The sequence below is a fragment of the Typopeltis vanoorti genome, chromosome 12, assembly GCF_054136105.1.
Source record: "Typopeltis vanoorti isolate ZY-2024b chromosome 12, IOZ_Tvanoo_1.0, whole genome shotgun sequence".
Lineage (NCBI taxonomy): Eukaryota > Metazoa > Arthropoda > Arachnida > Uropygi > Thelyphonidae > Typopeltis > Typopeltis vanoorti.
This window is the reverse complement of record NC_143560.1, coordinates 119,859,621-119,877,695: the sequence shown is the minus strand read 5'-3', so window position 1 is coordinate 119,877,695 and position 18,075 is coordinate 119,859,621. Positions and strand designations below refer to the sequence as shown.

At 36.5% G+C, this 18,075-nt stretch overlaps 1 protein-coding gene across 2 annotated transcripts in view; it reads left to right on the top strand.

Annotated features, from left to right (window-relative positions):
- Positions 1–15,768: 15,768 nt before the first annotated feature.
- The window catches only part of LOC150101178 (uncharacterized), a 322,911-nt gene continuing 320,604 nt past the window's right edge, over positions 15,769–18,075 (top strand). For both annotated transcript variants that reach the window (XM_090401128.1, XM_090401129.1), the window contains exon 1: positions 15,769–15,952. In XM_090401128.1, coding sequence (XP_090257254.1) covers positions 15,939–15,952 — 14 coding nt within the window. In that variant the 5' untranslated portion in view covers positions 15,769–15,938. The remainder of the gene's footprint in view (positions 15,953–18,075) is intronic.

The window sequence follows — 18,075 nt, the reverse complement described above, 5'->3', positions numbered from 1 at the left end:
ACTGGCATCAGTACACTGGAGCTGTTTTTCTTGATTTATCCAAAGCATTTGTCAACATTTGGCACTTTGGATTGCTATATAAACATATCTCAGCCGGTGTCTCATTGAAAATGGTACACCTAATTAGATTATATCTACAGAATAGAAGCATGCAAGTTAAGATAAATGTTACAACCTCAGCCCAGCGCCATGTCTTGGCCGTTGTTCCGCAAGGATCCTTACTAGCTCCATTACTTTTCTCTATATACATGTCAGACATTCCACACAACCCAATGTCGTCCATCATGGCCCTATATGCAGCTGATACTTCATTGTTAGCCAGATCTCTTCGGCCACACCTTGTTACTAATAAACTTCAAGAAAACCTTTTAAAGTTAGAGAAATTGTTCTCCAAGTAGAGACTACAATTAAATCCCCAAAAGGGCACAGCCATTCTCTTAACGCAAAGATTAATATCTCTTGCAGGAGATGTCTTACTGTTCAATAATAAAATTCCCTGGCAGACAAAAAAAAAAAATAACTTAGCGTAGTGCTGGACAAAAATTTAACTTTTAACCAGCATAGCAAGACTATGTGTGCAAAGGTATCTAAAGCCATTGCCCAGATCTCCCCCTAATTAATAGGAACAGCAAGCTAAACATCTGAATCAAATTGCTTTTATACCAGCTGACGATTCGTCCCATAATCACTTATGCCTCTCCAGCCTGGAGCCATACCTCCAATACTAATATTCTCAAACTGCAACGTGTACAAAACAAGTGCTTACGAATGATTCTAAACGCTCCATAGTTCGTCAGAAACAATCAACTTCATCGAGATACAAATATTCCTTATATCTTCTCTTATGTACAATCATTAGCAACAAAGTTTTTCCTGAAAACGTCCATACATCCCAGTGATCTGGTTCAACAAGCTGTATCTTACGACGCAACGGATCTATTCAAATTTCATAAAAGACCAAAAGCCATTTTAATTTCCTATAGCGATACATAATCTCATTCAGGGCGAGCAGACTGCTCATAAAATTTCCCTCACTGTATCCCTAACAGATAGCGGGGAATATGAAAAGCGTCTTGCTTAAAGCCATTAATGTCAAAATGTCAAAACTTACACCTCACCCCCTTTCCTTATGTAACCTCCAGTGATGGTCTCTTGTTTTTCCCCTGTACTCACCTATTCTATGGAACATATCATCCACATTAATCTGGTAAATACCCCTTACCAACATATAAGTCCAAATCGTGTTTTTCCCCTCTTTCTATTTGCTAAACTCTACAATTTGCATTCCCCCAAAAGCTTCCTCATACTCAGCATTCTATAGACCCAAAACTATTTAGTCAATCGTCTCTTCTTTTGAAAACTAGATGCACAATGGATTCAGAACATGGCTTACTTCTACATGTCAGCCCATCACTGCCATAATCCGCTCTCCTGCCCTCATAATTTTAGCAAAATGTCGCCAAAATTTAAGGTCCCTATCCATCATCATCCTAGATCTTTCATCTCTTTCACCTCCTCTAAAATATTCCACCAATCTTATACTCTTCATACCATCTTTGCTTCCCAAAATTTAAAATCTTACGCTTTGCTACACTGATCTAGTAGCCTCACTATTCAGTTAGTTTATTCAAATCCTATTGCAAGGTTACAACATCCGTTCTGTTCCTCATAGCCCTTCCCAACTTCATATCATCACCATTATTAATGGTGATACACATGATGCACGTGGATCACCATTCAAGCCCTTCCCAATGTAATTTACAACAAATTAAACAACAATCGTTCCAAAATAGATCATTGGAACACACTACTAGTGACTTTCCTCTTCTGGGATATCGCTCCCCCATACACAGCTTCACGATGCCTATCGGACCGACAACCACTAATCTCCATCCAACCAGTGCGGATTCGACAGTATCTGATACCCTAGGCAAAGGAAATTTAGGCGCCCCTATACATTGTCTTTCGATATATATTTTGCCATACTCACACAAGCACACGTACACCTACACATGTGGATATTTATAAAAATAATATCATTATGAACATTAAAAAATTTATTAAACAAAACCAATACATTTGTATACATATATGATTACTCCAGGAACTATGTAGCAAAATCTGACGCCCCGAAGTCTTAGCGCCCAAAGTTTCACCTAATGATAAAACCGACCCTGCATCCAACACTATCTGTTCAAATTTAATTACTCTTTTGTCATGTCGTAATCTATCAAATGCCTTGGCAATGGATTAGCCATCTTGTTATAATTAAGCAGATTACTAAAACACGATCTTCCTAGCGCCATTTTCCCACTGAGCCGTCTATTTCAGTAAACGTTATTGCCAGGAAACATTGTCTCACATTTGTCTTAAATCAACGGCCTAACTGAAAATTTTTTTAATGTGAAAAGTGGAACGGAATAATAACTAACACCAATTTATAGATAATGAGACACCAAACATCGATCAGATCAGAACTATTACATACTCGTACGTTGTTCATTAAGAGACGGATCGAAAAATACTCTAATCGTTGTAGCGTGCGCTTACTTTCGACTATCTATGGGCTGTAATCAATTTTTTTTTTTTATAGTTTCCACTATTACTAAGTGTTTAAATGCCAATTGTCAAAAACTCTAACTAGATTCTATGGCATATCGTGAAGTAATTGTTTGAAAAGTTAAATAAGCTAAACCTCCCTAGGAATGGTTTTGCCGGTATTACTACACAATTAAAGAATCAGGTGGGGGTAATACTTCTGAAGTATTACCACAGAACTCTACGCGACGATAAGCTAAACCTCCTTGACAAGCTTAGGTGTTGGACATTATAACTTATTTTAACAGTATTACAATACCAAACAAAATTATTTTGTTTGGTATTGTAATACTGTTAAATTATAAAAGAATGTTTGTTAATTGGTTTATATTTCGCTAGATTTCAAGCCAGCATCCTCAGAGCAAAAAAATGTTAGTTTACACGTGACACTGAAAAAGTGAAACAATTCACATCATAACGAACTAAAGATCTAAAGTCCTAATTTACATCTTCTAATGTTGAATAACAGAAGTATTACAGATGAGTTCTAGTTGATCTTAAAATGATAGTCTCCCAAAATTTTTGGTAGATGAATGCATACTTGTAAGGTGAGGAGATTGTTTCATAGCAATTGCTAGCTCTAAACTTAGTCTTTCTGCCTGTAACGACTTCTCTATAGCAAAATTCGCTATACATCCATTCCTGTGTGAATGGATGTATGGCGTGATCCACCAGTCCTCACTTGCCAGTCTGTTAATTTCAAATCACTAGTTAAAAATATTATCCTTAAAAATTCGGGCATAATGGTTAATTTTGATGTCGCTTGCTTATTTACTAATGCGCCACTAACGGATATGTTTGATCTAATAAAGTATAATTCTCTCTCCCATCGTGGGGGGCACGATGTATTTGAATTATTCGAATTTAATATGTATACAGTTTACTTTAGTTTGCAAGGGAAAAATCTACAAACAGATTAATGGTATGCAACAGTTCCTTCTTCCCCTTCAGCTTACATGAAGCAATTTGTACTCCAAGCACTCAGCTCCTTTCAAATCCCTAATGTCGTTACGCTTCATTGATGTTTGCCTTAACAGCCAACATCTGAAAATTTACTTCACAGTAGAAGAATTGAATAAGTTAGCCTTTTCTTGACACATTAGTCACTCGCCTTTCAGATCGTTTACTATCTTTTTCCAGTTTATAAAAACCAACGCACGCGCGCGCACACACCCACAAAGATATCTACATAAACAATCATGTCATCATCCAGCCCAAAATTATGGAATTCTAAAAACACTTACAGCACACACACACAGCCAAGATTATTTGTTCTAACGATGCAGTTCTTCTCATAGAACTCAACTATATTCGCCATACTTTCTTGGCCAATGGCTACAGCTCCTATAAAATACTACATGGTCCCCTACTTCTCCCTTCCCAAATATATAAGAATAAAACACCATTTTCTATTCCATATATCAGAGGTACATTTGAAATAATTAATAAAAATGTTGAAAAATATCATTAGGCCACCCGCTGTATAACTTTACGTGAGGAACTACATAAAGCAGGAAAAAGTATGGTTTTCATCTTGCAAAAGAGTAACGGATTTGAAGAACACACGAAATTAACAGACATAATCCGCTGCCGTCATAGACAGCTGTTTCTGCGTAATTCCAATAAGGATTTAATTAAATGTATGGACTTATCAGTCTCGATCGTCTCATGATCTTGTATCTGATTTGGATCGGACGCAAATACATTGAGTATAATAATGTTCAAATACTTCGCAATATATGAGTCAAAATTTAAATTTAAATTTCGAAGGGAAGGAGATCATTTCTCGAATGTTCCATCAAAATTCCTGTTGATTTTATAAGAATAAGTCAACAAATAAATTCTTCAGTTATCGTAATCGTCAGTTATTGCAAAAACATCGTCAAATCTTCGACGCTTGCGTAATTCGGTATTGTAGGAGAGTGTGGAGGTTAGATAAGATAAAGCTATTGCGATTGTATAGCGCGGATAGATAAGACAAGTGCAGAAATAATACAAGCCGAAATTAATTTTCAATAATTTAATCAAATCCTTGATCTTTGTGTGTGCGTGTGTGTGTGTGCGTGTGCGTGCGTGCGTGCGTGCGTGTGTGTGTGTGTGTGTGTGTGTGTGTGCACGCGCGCTTCCTACATTCTAGGCACCTGCTGCCGAGTTGAATTACGGTCTCTTGGTATTTCTCGCTTTGGTCAGTGAGATCCGAATTAAAGTCCTGTTTAAATTCATAGCCTCCACTATAATAAAGGCTTTTGTGAATGCAATTCTATTTCTTAAAATACATTCCAGTGAACTGCGAGCTTATGGGAATATAACCTTCGGCATAGGTGTTTGCCGTGGTTTGCACTACTTAAGACACGAACTCTGCCTGGAATCCATCTATTCGTCTTTTATTAGTGCTTGAATAAGCTCTTAGGAAATTTTGAATCTGACTGAAATAAAAAAAAAGAAAAGGACATATTTATAATTATAATTATTCTAACATAAAATATTTAATTTAAAAAAATCACTCCCGCATATGGCAAAGCCTATAGTAAGTCAATGCAGTGTGTGAGCAGACGTCAGTAGAAAACTAATTACACAGGCCTGCGATGGAAAAGTTGTCTGAGAAGTAATAATTGATTCTTACAGATTTTTAGATGCCGAGTTCAGAAAAAATAGTAAAAAAATTCCATCACCCACCAAATTTTACCGAATTTCTAATTTTATCGTTTTTATTAGTAGTATTTGGATTTAAATTCAGCGCATTGGTATTTATTTTTATTCTCTTTTATTTACAGCTAATTAGTTGTATAAGTGTTTTTTTGAAGTGCCTTTTTATGGTAAATAAAGACATTTCCACGAAACTTCTCATTCTTGAGATAGGAAAGGGAGAGAGGAGTGCAGATAAAAGTGCAGGTGGCTACTTTGAATCTGATTCGCCAAGAAAACGGATGACTTTCCTGTTGTCACATACACATTTTCTTATGTGATTCTTTAGTTGAACTTTAGTCGTTGACTACTAAGATTATATTTCTGAAAGGTGGCATATTTTCTAAATTAGTGTGAAGATTTAATTTAACATGTTTGCGGTTTTTTTTATGTTTTTATTTTACGTAGTGTCGTGTAATGGTGCTGATGTAATTCGGTAAAATTCGTTTAACTGCGTTTTAAGTGGTGTTTGTAATGGCTTAAAGAGGTTGCAAAAATTCACCTAACAAAGAGAATACAACAAATACCTGTGCTTTTTTATGCGAGCGGGACTGCAGAGATCGAGAGCAACATCGGATCAAGAAGGAATAGCCAGAAATAGTCATATTAGAACCTGGAAGTAAAAATGTATGAAAATTTGGTTGCTCATGAAAAAATCCTTTTACCCCTGCTTCACGTAAAGCTGGGATTCATGAAGAAATTTGTCATGGCTTTTTCAAAAGAAGGAGAGCGATTCCACCAAGACATCAAGGAGATGGAAAGAGGTATCAGGGCAGGTGGAATGTCAACTGTCAACATGATGGCGAACTATTGCTGGATGTTGCGCAGAGACGACCCGGGAAAAGAATATCACAGAAAAACTTCAAAAAGAAGCTGTGAAGGAAAAATAAAAAGACACCACAACGAAATATAAAGTATGTACTAAAGATTAATCTTTAATTAAAACATTTTTTTTCTAATGCAGTACTTTCATTCCAAAAATGTTTACGCAAAATTTTAAATACTGTTATTTTACTTAATATAATGCGTTTTAAAGGTATTTTACTGTAATGTTGAGATCTATTTCGTGAGAAATCCTTACTTGATAGAGAAAAATGTAAGAGATATTTGAAATCAGCAGTCAAAAATAAATCAGAAACAGTTAATAGTTTCCAGACAACTTTTCATGACTCGAATTTTGCAGGCCTGTGTTATATATGTGTGTATCTACGGTCCGATCAATTTGATGAGTTTCAGGACTAGAACACAAATTTCTTCCTGAAAATAATCCTAACCGACTGCGCGAAAAATTGCTGATTCTCTATGGCAGTGTTTCTCAAAGTGTGGTACGCGGACCCCAGGGGTCCGCGAAAGGTCTTCTGGGGGTTCGTGGCAATTTTCGGCTATGCATCATTAATGCATGGAATAAAATTTAAGTTTGAGATCGTAAAACGTTCCTATTGCATCACTGAATAAGGTACAGAGACATCTGCAGGCTGTGCAATATGTTTCTCAACAAACAGTGCAAGTAGAGACAACTAGGTAAAAACGGAACTAATGAATTGCATGACCCCTCCCACATAAAATGCTGGCAATCAAACCATATGGTGCACCGGCAACATATGGTTTTGTTTGAGTGAACGTGTTAAAACTAAGAAATATATAGTGAATGTGTTTCAAATATTATATAAGGAATTCGGTTGAAGAGAATTAGCATTTCAACTGAACTGTCGGCTTGCTTTTGTCAATTAGTAGCGCGATCTTTTATTAATACCTCACCAATCATATGGACGTCTTCATAGCTGCTTTATCTCTACATACCATTGCTGTCTGTTTCGAGTTCTGCTTTCACTAGCCATTCGTTGAAGGACTGTTCGTTAAATACGGTAATTTTTTTAGCTTTCAAATTCTTAAGTATGGATCACTGGTTAAAGACTGGATTTTTAAAATGCGCAAAAGAGAGGAACATAGTAAATACAAGTAGCTGTCAGCAACAAGAAAATGTTGATATTGTATCTGTATCAAGTGAACTTGATAAGTGTGTGTCGTCTGACATCTCTAAAGAACCAACTAGTAAGAAGATGAGAAAACTTCGTAAGTACGATATAAATTACTTGAAATGTGGATTTTCATGGAGACGGGAAATGAAGAGGAACCTATTCCATTATGTGTAATTTGCGGTGATACTTTAAAAAAAATGAAAGCATGAAACCATGTAATTTAAATCGCCATTTTGAATCGAAACATAATGAATGCAAGGACAAGCCTGTCGAATTTTTTCAAAATAAACTAGAAAATTTAAAAGAATCTCAAAACGTGATGTCGATCGTGTCAGGAGGTGAAAATATGAAGGCTTTAGAAGCTTCATATCGTGTGTCGCTATTAATAGCAAAAAGTGGTGCAGCGGAAACAATTGGTGAAACTTTGGTCAAGCCTGCAGCAAAAATAATAGAGGAAATTATGATCGGAGATAATGCAAAAAGATCTTTTGATAGGATTTGTCTTTCAAATAGTACCGTTCATAGAAGAATCACTGAAATGGCTGAAAATATAATACAAACATTGTTATCCGATATACGTAAGAGTCGTTATTATGCGTTGCAGGTAGATGAATCCACCGATATTACAAATTTTGCAAATCTTCTAGTGTTCGTTAGGCACGAAAAAAATAAAAAAATTCATGACGACCTTTTATATTGCCAACCCTTGCCAGAACATACAACAGGAGAAGAAATATTCAACAGCATAAATACCTTTATGCATCAAAACAAGCTTGATTGGAAAAGTTGTGTTGGAATAAGCACGGACGAAGCGAAATCCATGGTCGGATCTAAAAAAGGGTTTGTTTCAAGGATTCAAGCTGTTGCACCAAATGCAAACTCGACACACTGCTGCATACACAGGGAGGCTTTGGCTACACATATGATGTCCACAGACCTAAGAAAAGTGCTTGATGAAGCTATAAAAATCATAAATTATATTAAAGGCCATCCTCTAAATGCCAGACTTTTCTCTCAACTTTGCAAAGAAATGGGAAGCAACCATACCGATGTTCGTTGGCTTTCTCGTGGAAAAGTTCTTACGCGTTTATTTGAACTTCGGAATGAACTACAAGTTTTTCTTGATGAAAAGTTTGAATTGAAAAAGTATTTACATAATTGGAAATGGCTCAGTCAATTAGCATACCTGGCAGATATATTTACTGTATTAAATAGTCTTAATTTATCTTTACAAGGCAACGAAATTTCTATATTTCATGTTCAAGATAAAGTGAACGCCACGTTGGCAAAAATTAAGTTATGGCAAAAGCGGGTTGGTAATGGAGAATTTGACGCGTTTCCATCGCTTCATGAATTCCTCGCAAGTTCAAATGAACAAATTGATGATGATGTGAAAATTACTATCATGCAGCATTTAAAAGGCTTACAAATGAATCTAGGAAAGTATTTCCCTGAATTGGACATTAATATTCAGTGGATAAGATACCCTTTCAATAAAAACAAATTAATGCCAAAGGGTCTATCGTCAATAGAAGAAGAACAACTTTTAGAACTAACTTCTGATGGCTTCTTAAAAAATAAATACAGTGAGAATACGTTATCATCATTTTGGCTACAAATACAGAATGAATTTCCTGAATTAACAGATAAAGCTCTAGCAGATGAATTATTATTATTATTATTATTATTATTATTTAACGGTGTCTCCATGGAGTCAAAAGACTCATCGCGGGAGACCCGACATTGACACACTAACCATTATTTACACAATACCTGTCATACCTCTCCTTAAATTCATTCACGGTTAAAGCATTCACAACCAGTTCTGGCAAAGCATTCCACCCATTCACAACCCTCCAAGTAAAAAATCTAGTCCTAACACCCTTGTTAACCACACTCTTACACAATCTCCAGGGATGGCCCCTCGTTCTCTCACATCCTGCATTGGTCTTAAGAATATCATCAGTATCAATCCTGTAAAATCCCTTTAACAATTTAAATACCTCTATCATATCTCCTCTCCTACGTCTATCAGCTAGTTTTTGGAGCCCACAGATCATCAATCTATCCTCATAGGGAACATCCCACAGACCTGCAACAATCTTTGTAACCCGCCTCTGAATCCTCTCTACCACTTCCGCATCACCAAGAAATCCTGGCGACCAGATCTGTGCACAATAGTCCAAATGCGGCCTTATTAATGCCTTATAGAGTGGAATAATAACTTCCCTATCCCTGCTAGTTAGTGTGTTCCTCAACAACCATGTAATTTGATGTGATGTTTTGGCAATCTTAGCAATATGCCCTTTAAACTTAAGTTCTCTGTCCACAATAACTCCCAAGTCTCTTGTCTCATCAACTTCCTGCAGTTCAGTTCCGTTAATATAGTAAACAGCATGCGATGTCATCCTCCCGAAGTGCATCACCTTACACTTAGCCACGTTGAACTGACAGCCATTTACCTCAGTCCATAGCGTCAGCCTATTTAAGTCATCCTGTAAAATATCCACATCATTTGAATTGATTATCGCTCTTCCCAATTAGCAGATAAGGTTCATTTTTCTATTTCCAAGTTCATATCTGTGCGAAGTTGGATTTTCGGTCCTTGTAGATATTAAGACGAAGAAGAGGAATCGCATTATAGATGTCGAACCGCATCTGAGATTGAAATTAACAACTATAGAGCCAAATTTTGCTGAAATTTTATCTCACCATAAGCAATTTCACTCCTCTCATTGATGTTAAATTATTTCAAGTAAGTAAAACTTTATAGTATCTTTATAAAGTTTGTTCTATTAAAAATAAATCATATTTTTTGTTTACATGAACATATAAATTCAAATAAAATAGATATTTAATTTTTTAATATTTTAAATTAATTTATTAATTTTAATTAATTTATTCGTTTTAATTAATTTGTTCACTTTAATTAATTTATTTTTAATTAATTAATTTATTTTTGAATTAATTAATTAGTTAGGGGTACTTGGTTATAATGAAAATTTATGAAGGGGTTCCGCGCATATCTGAAGTTTGAGAAACACTGCTCTATGGATTAAAAAAAAAAAAAAAAACACAAAGTTCTTCGTAACCAAATAGAACGTAAAATGATATTTCACCTGCTAATCTTCGTGACTAGGAGGTCGAAGTCATATGCACATTATTATTTTTAACTGTCTAACCTAACAAACCTCAAGACGCTATACAAGCTTGTCCAGAGAAGGCTTTTACAAATATCCATGCTTTACGCACACTGTTCAAAGTAGCGGCTTTTCCCAGATTATTACAGAACTCAAGTGTTCCTATCAAACAATAACGGCGTTTGCAGATTCTAAATATATATTTTATTTAGAAAGACAATTCCACGCATCTAACGCGACTGCTGGATACACTATACTACGGTATGGAAAGGAGAGAGAGGGAGAGAAAAAAAAAACAGTACTGAAATTCGTCACCGACCCTTCCAGTGGCGCACTCAGGATTTGATCTTGGAGGGGGCCGAGCACTCAAGATTTAATCTTTTTTTTGGGGGGGGGGGAATCGAGTTGAGTATACGATTTGAGAATACACACTACGCATTGTATACGAGCTATGACTGAGCATCTGCAGTGATCGCCAATACATGATACCCGTGATTTCCTGTGGACCAACTCGGGCAAACGAAGTAGCTCCCGAGCACTACTTCGTTCGCCTTGTGTTCACAGCGCCCAGGATTCTCGAGCGCTGTAGGGTATTCCCACCTTATGTGACCGCTAATTCATAAGGAGCATATAGCGAACATAGAAATAGAAGACACGACCCAACATAAAAATTTAAAAAAAAAAAAATTAATTAGGAAAAGATTTTTGGAAATTTTTCTGGTGTTTTTTTTTTTTCCCTTTTTCTTTTGGGGGTGCCAAGACCCCTTGGCCCCCTCCCTGGGTGCGCCAATGGGCCCTTCAGTACACGCCGATAGAGATATGCTATTCGATTGCATGCACATTAATAGAAGAGCACGCGTCGACTCTACGCCATTACCTTTAGCTGTAGCAATGGTGTTGACGTTTATGGTTGAGCATTATTTTCATTCATACGGAGTTGGTAGAGTTTCTGTTGATCACGTACGTAATTTCAAAATCAACTTTCACTTTGGCACTGTAATAAAATAAATTTGCTACCAGCATAATAGAAATAAATAGTATAAATAGCAACCTGCTCTAATATAATAGTAAGTGTATTATTATATAGATGGAGATCCAGTAACACTAACCATCATTTTCATAATACTTGCCATATTTTGCTTTGCACTCATTAGCCAAAGAAGCGCTACTGACTCTGGCAACTCATTCACCACACTCCAAGCAAAAAAAAAAAAAAAAAAAATCTATTCTTCACGTCTTTGCTCATCCTCACACTAGTCATGAACTAAAGAAAAAAAAATTCTCTCTCTTATATATATATATATATATATATATATATATATATATATTAGTAACTCACTTCTGGATCTGTTCAGAAACTCATTTGTTACTGATCTGTGCACATTAGTCCAGATGGGAACTGTGTTAAAGTGTGATAAAGAGGTATAATAACTGCTTTATCTCTGTTTCTCACACAAGTAATCCTATGAGTTGTTTAAGCCACTTCTGAACTTTAACTTGGAGTCTCCATAAATCTCCAGCCTCCTTAAATTCTTGCACCCTGGTGTAATCAAAGTAGTACACAGATGGCAGTCTCTTCATCTTAAAATGCATGACCTTGCACCTTGATACATGAAAGTGGCGACCATTGTTCTTTGCTATTCTCAGTTTATATAAATCATCCTGAAAGATCTCTACATCATCCTTATTAACTATTACTCTACCTAGTTTTATATCTTCATGAAATAACCGAATCTTTTTCGCTACATCTTTTCCTATATCATTCAGTTAGACAGTAGCTTTAATACAGAGCATTGTGGCATACCACTAGTTACACACTTTCTATTGAACTCTATTCGACTGTAAACTGTTTTTTGATGTCTATCCGTTAGTCATCCTCTTATCGACGTCACTAGCTTCATATCCAAACCCATTTGCTCTAGTTCATGTAACGTTCAGCAACCTTGAACGTTACATGAACTGGAGACTACTAATTGATTAGAGTTTCGTGCAGCAACCTGTCAAATGCCTTTGCGAAGTACAGTAGTATGAACGTGTGGACATTCTTATATAATTCAGCTGTCTCTCTCTATTTTAAAAATTGTGCAGATTACTGAGGCATGACCTACTCTGCACAAAACCACTCCCTCCCATACAGCATCCTATTCCTATTCCTGACTTTAACCAACTTCTCCAATATCTTGACACCATGTACAAATACATCACTGATCTATTATGCTAGATCTCAGTAACTGGTTTAAATCATGAGTTATTTATAACTTCATTTTATCTGTCTCAGCCAAGAGTGTGTTCGTGCATGTGCTGAAATCCAAACAGAAAGAGGGTGGAAAATTCAGCGCCTGGGAGAGTTCTCCCTTTCCCTCTTCGAGTTTGCCTTTGCAGCCCAGGTTCGCTTAGAATTCCCATTTCGTTAAAGGGATAGAGGAAAGCGAACTGAAAAGAAAAATCACTGCTGATACTAAAATAAATGGTAGCACAAACTTAATCTTGAACTTACCTTTGATCTAATTGGCAGATGATGGTTTTTTGGTTTGTTCCACGATTCTACAAAGCCTGGTATGCTTAAACGAGCTTTTCCAAGATGAGGAACTGAAAAGAGAGTGAGAAAACGGTGGTCAGATATGTCCTTTTGTCTGTTTTTTCAAATATGATACTTTAGTTCTGTAATGAGGAATGTGTAAAAATTAGCTTCCTTGTTCATTCTCCAGTATCTTGACCACCACTACTGAAATGCTCATCGGTCAATAATTTGCTAGGCTTGGAGTCTCTTTTAGGTTACGAAACCATTATATCCTCTTTCCACTCCTTTGAGACTTCACAAGAGTATAGACTCAAGTAATTCCCGTCATGACAGAGGAATCTTTATATGGAATTTTTCAATTGAAGGCGAGTTAGCTGATCTTATAGGAGGTAGCAAGGTTTTTTCTCCCGGAAACTTGGGTTTTTCATCCCGCATACATACAAATCGTCCCTTTAGAACACACGCAATTTACAGACAAAAATACTAGCTGTGGTGATTGTGGGCAGTAGAAGGCATTGATGTAGGTGATTGGTAGTAGAGGTTCGGTGTAGTAGTGGAAACGGAGTGTTGTATAGTAGGAGTCCGAAGACTCATCGAGGTGACACCTCGATGAATCTTCGGACTCCTTGGAGGTGTCACGAATAATAATAACAATAATAATCTAGTCAAAAGCACTACCAATTCCCGCGCATTTTCTCGTGATAATTGTGCTGATATCCCATCTAATCCTGTGGATGTATTCATATCAATTATGTAATATCCTATACACCTCTATATCATCTGCCTCTGCTTCAGCATCACTCCTTGCAGTAGTGCACTCAGAATTTAATCCTGGAGGAGTCAGAATTGAGAATCCTGAGCATAGTGTGTATTCTCAAATCGTTTTGAGAATATTGATTTGAGAATACACACTACGCATCGCATATGACCTATGACTGAGCATCTGCAATGATCGCTAATTCATAAGTAGTATAGAAATAGAAGACACTACACAACATAAATAAAAAAAAAAAGAATTTTAATTAGGAAAAGATTTTTGGAATATTTTCTAGTGTTTTCTCCTTTTTCTTTGGGGGGCCAGGTCCCCCTTCCCCCCTCTCGGTGCGCCACTGACTGCTTGTAAAATATAAATAAATAGTATAAAAAATACAGCTAACTTAGGAATCGGCTCTACCCATTATAACAGTATTTGACTCAACTTGAAAATACAGTAATCCCTCGATTAGTGCGTCATTTTTTTTCGATACCCAAATTCGATTAGTGTGCCTATACACATTTTAAAACTAAATGTTGCAGATTTTAAAAATTTTCTATCTATACATTTTTATGGCTAACTTTTTTAAAAAATCACTTACCAGAATGAAATAATTTAGTTACCGATTTAAAACATTTTACAAAGTTATTTTTAATGGCATACTACACTACTTCCGTGTAGTGTAGTATGTCTACTATGTTACAAATTTTTACCGCCAAAATTTATGTCGTCTATTATAGTACGCCCACAGATTCGAGACCCTTCGACACTTCCGCGCATGTCACAAAAAGGAGAATCCATTCCGATAATAAGGTAATCAATCCATCTCCTGGGATTAGTTGTTTATTATTACATGTCAGAGAATTAACTTCTCTTTTATGATCATTGTAGGTTTTAAAGTGATAACTATTTTGCTTGTATAACAGTTGGGAAATTTTATCTATAAAGCACGTGATTTCGCTTGTTGGCGACCAATTCGTACGTCCTTCATTTTTTTCTCCCCTTCAATGATAACGTCCAAGAGTTAATTAAGTCTCATTCTGAAGAATTGAGTGATTCCGACCTGCTAAATTTAGATGCACAGCGAGAAGATCCCGAAGAATATGAAGAAAATTTAACCACTGATAGTCAGCCAAAAGAGATTTCACAGAAACTATTTGAAAATATTTTTCGTACAATCAAAGTTTTTAAGCAGCAATGTTTAGAGGCTGACCCTGAGAAGAGAGAAGCAGTAAAATTTGCAGAAGAATCAATAGGGCCATACCGTCGGTTGTATGAAAAAAAGAAACAAAATGCCCGCCAAACTACGTTAGCTCAATTCCTTGTTAAGAAGTAGAATAATAAAATTTATATTCTGAATATGTTTTATTGCTTAAGTATAAAGAGCTAATAAGCTTCATTTCGGCAATGAAAACATTACTTAAATTAAGGGGAGTTTAGGTCTAGCTACTCACTGATGAAGCCTCAAAAAAGGCTGAAACCGGTCTGGGTAGTGACCTCCCTCCATAATGTAATAACAGCATACATTTCCTAGGAAATGTGTTTTTACATTATGGAAAATACCTAAGAATACCGATCTGAACTTTCCCCACCTTTGCAACGAGTCGTCCGGTATTGTACTACGTACTAGGATCACTAGCATTAGCTCACGCTAAGTGTTCGCCAATACTTTATAGTTTACTATATTCGGCAAGAAACTCTCTGATTCCAATCTTTGAGTTTCTTATTCGGTTTTAAAGCTATGTGGGATTTTATATCCCCTTAATTTAAGTAATGTTTTATTGTCTTTCAGTTTCATGATTTTCCTTTAACTAGGCCCTGAGACATACCTTAATTCTTTTATAAAATAATTAAGGTTCAAGAAAGAAATCTGAGGAACAAATTATACATTTTCCCATAGGTTATTATATTCGATTAGTGCGTTTTCTATTAATGCGCCTGTCTTAAAGAACGCATTAGGCGCACTAATCGAGGGATTGCTGTATGGGCTTGTTCATGAGTAATAGTTTGCGTTCTTACGCATTGAAGTCGCTAGCATCGTATACAAGTAGTACTGAGACATATCAGTTCCTTCATTTAGATGTGTTAGACGTATTGATGAGCAATGCGGTAGCGTAATATTAACTTATTGACTGAAATGGCGTTCACTTTTTATTTATTTACATTTATATATTTTATATTTACATGCTGTTCTAGATCTCGTATATGTGTAAACACAAGGTGAAAGGATACCTGCTTCCTGCCTACGACACATTAAGCAAATGGCATCTCAGCGGTAAGGTTTCTTATGTGTAACTCAATATTATTTCAAACCATTCGGGTAACATGTCAGTCTCTCATACCGGCAGTGACAGTAATAAGAAAACAAATATTTTCTAGCTCATGCTGTGTTGTGCTCATCATTCACATATTTAATTGTTAACGAAAGAAAATATGCGTATATTGGAAAATATAAATATTTACATGACTTGTGGCAGAACAGTTTTTGACAGTGAGCGTTATCTGTTTATGTTGCCTGAGAAGCGCAAACTTGGCTCGTGTGATATTTTATGGAGCGCTGGACTTTATTTATTTATTAAAACACCGAATAAGGTGTACAAATGAAACTATAATAGAACAAGTATTTAGACCAATACAAGTGATAATAACAGATTAGTAAAAAGTAATACTATATTATTATTACCCCAAGACCTCATGGAGTCAAAGACTCATCTGGGAGGTCCTTTTATCACACACACAGCTCATCATACTGTGTCTTAAACACACTCAAACTCCTTGCAGACACCATACTCTCAGGCAAGGCATTCCAATCATTTACAACTCTGCACGAAAAAAACCTGCTTCTCACTCCCCTACTTGCACCATTTTTTATACAGTTTCCAGGTGTGACCTCTGGTTCTTTCAGGGATGACCTCTGGTTCAAAGTCGCCTTTGGACCCTTTCCAACATCTCTTCGTCCTTCTGAAAACCAGGTGACCAAATCTGTGCACAACGGAACAAGAATCTCCCTACTTCTACACGTCAGTGTCTTCTGCATCATTCCCAGAAGCCTTTGTGTTGTCTTCACAATTGCGTTCCCTAAATTTCAGATCAAATGCACAAGTGCCATTCTTGTGGCATAAAGAAGAGCTGTGTAATGGGTAGTTTGGGCAATTGAGGTGTATAGTGTGGCTGTTGAGGTTGCCAGTTGGGGGTTCTGAAAGGAATAGTAGTACTGATTTAGATGTCTGTAGGTTGTGTGCACATCGTTTATATTGCTGTTTAGGCCACGGATGTTGGTGATGTGGAAACTTTTTATTTGGTAAGAATTAGTGTTGGTGGGTTGTTTGGGTGGATTTCTGTTGTCTTTTATGATTTTTTTTTTTTTTTTTTTTTTTTTTGTGTGTGTGTGGAAGAATTTTTTGAGATCCGCAGTAGAAACACATTTCTTTCAGTTATGGTTCATTGTGTTTTGTGAGAAAGAGATAAAAAGGAAGTGGAGCATGCAGTGAGAGGTGACAGACTCGCAAACATTCTGCCCACATAGAGAGGGGGGGGGGAGTCAGTCTTCTTTCCATATGTGGCCTCAACAGTTCCCCCCCCCCCCTGTAGCCACAGTATTTGGTCTCCCTCCAGTCATTAACTGGTGAAATACATGGTTGCAGGATTTGTTACTAGCTGATCAGGAAGCCTCCAGGTTCATTACTACCTGATTTTGTTCGATATACTAACCAGCAATCTGCCTATGGAACCGTTTTACTGCTGAATCCTCAAATGGGAAGGGTCCAGGCCCCTTACAGTATAATTGGTATATTGAAGGTATCGATCTCACTGTACATAGGAAGAGTGGGGGGGGGGAAGACAGAAACTGGAACCCTTGCTCTAGCGACCAAACTTGGTTGCAGCTGCTTCAGGTCTCTAATAAGCAAGGTGGTGGTATTTCACCATGTGGTTGTGTTTTTTTGCTACTGGAAGATGTATGAATTCACCATTGGTATGCTTTCTGAATTATTAACGTCTATGTTTATTAAAAAATAAGTTCAGAAATTGTAGAGTGATTTTTAAACATTAATGGGTTCTTGGAAATTCAGTAAATTTTTATTATGTGACACCTCCAAGGAGTCCAAAGACTCATAGAGGGAGGACACGTACTCTTCAACTCTCTCTCCACCACTCAATCCACCAACTATAGCAAACCACATCATCTACACCAATGCCACTACTAGTATTTTCACAGACAATCGCCAACATCCATGCCCACGGTGGGATGCAAACCCACAGCCTTTTGGCTGGAGAGCAGATACACTAACCGCTCAGCCAACTAGGCCAGCATATTAGTGAATTTATAATTCAATTTATTATTTATAATTTTAGTTTTATAATTATAATTTTATTAATTTTAATATTATAATACATGAC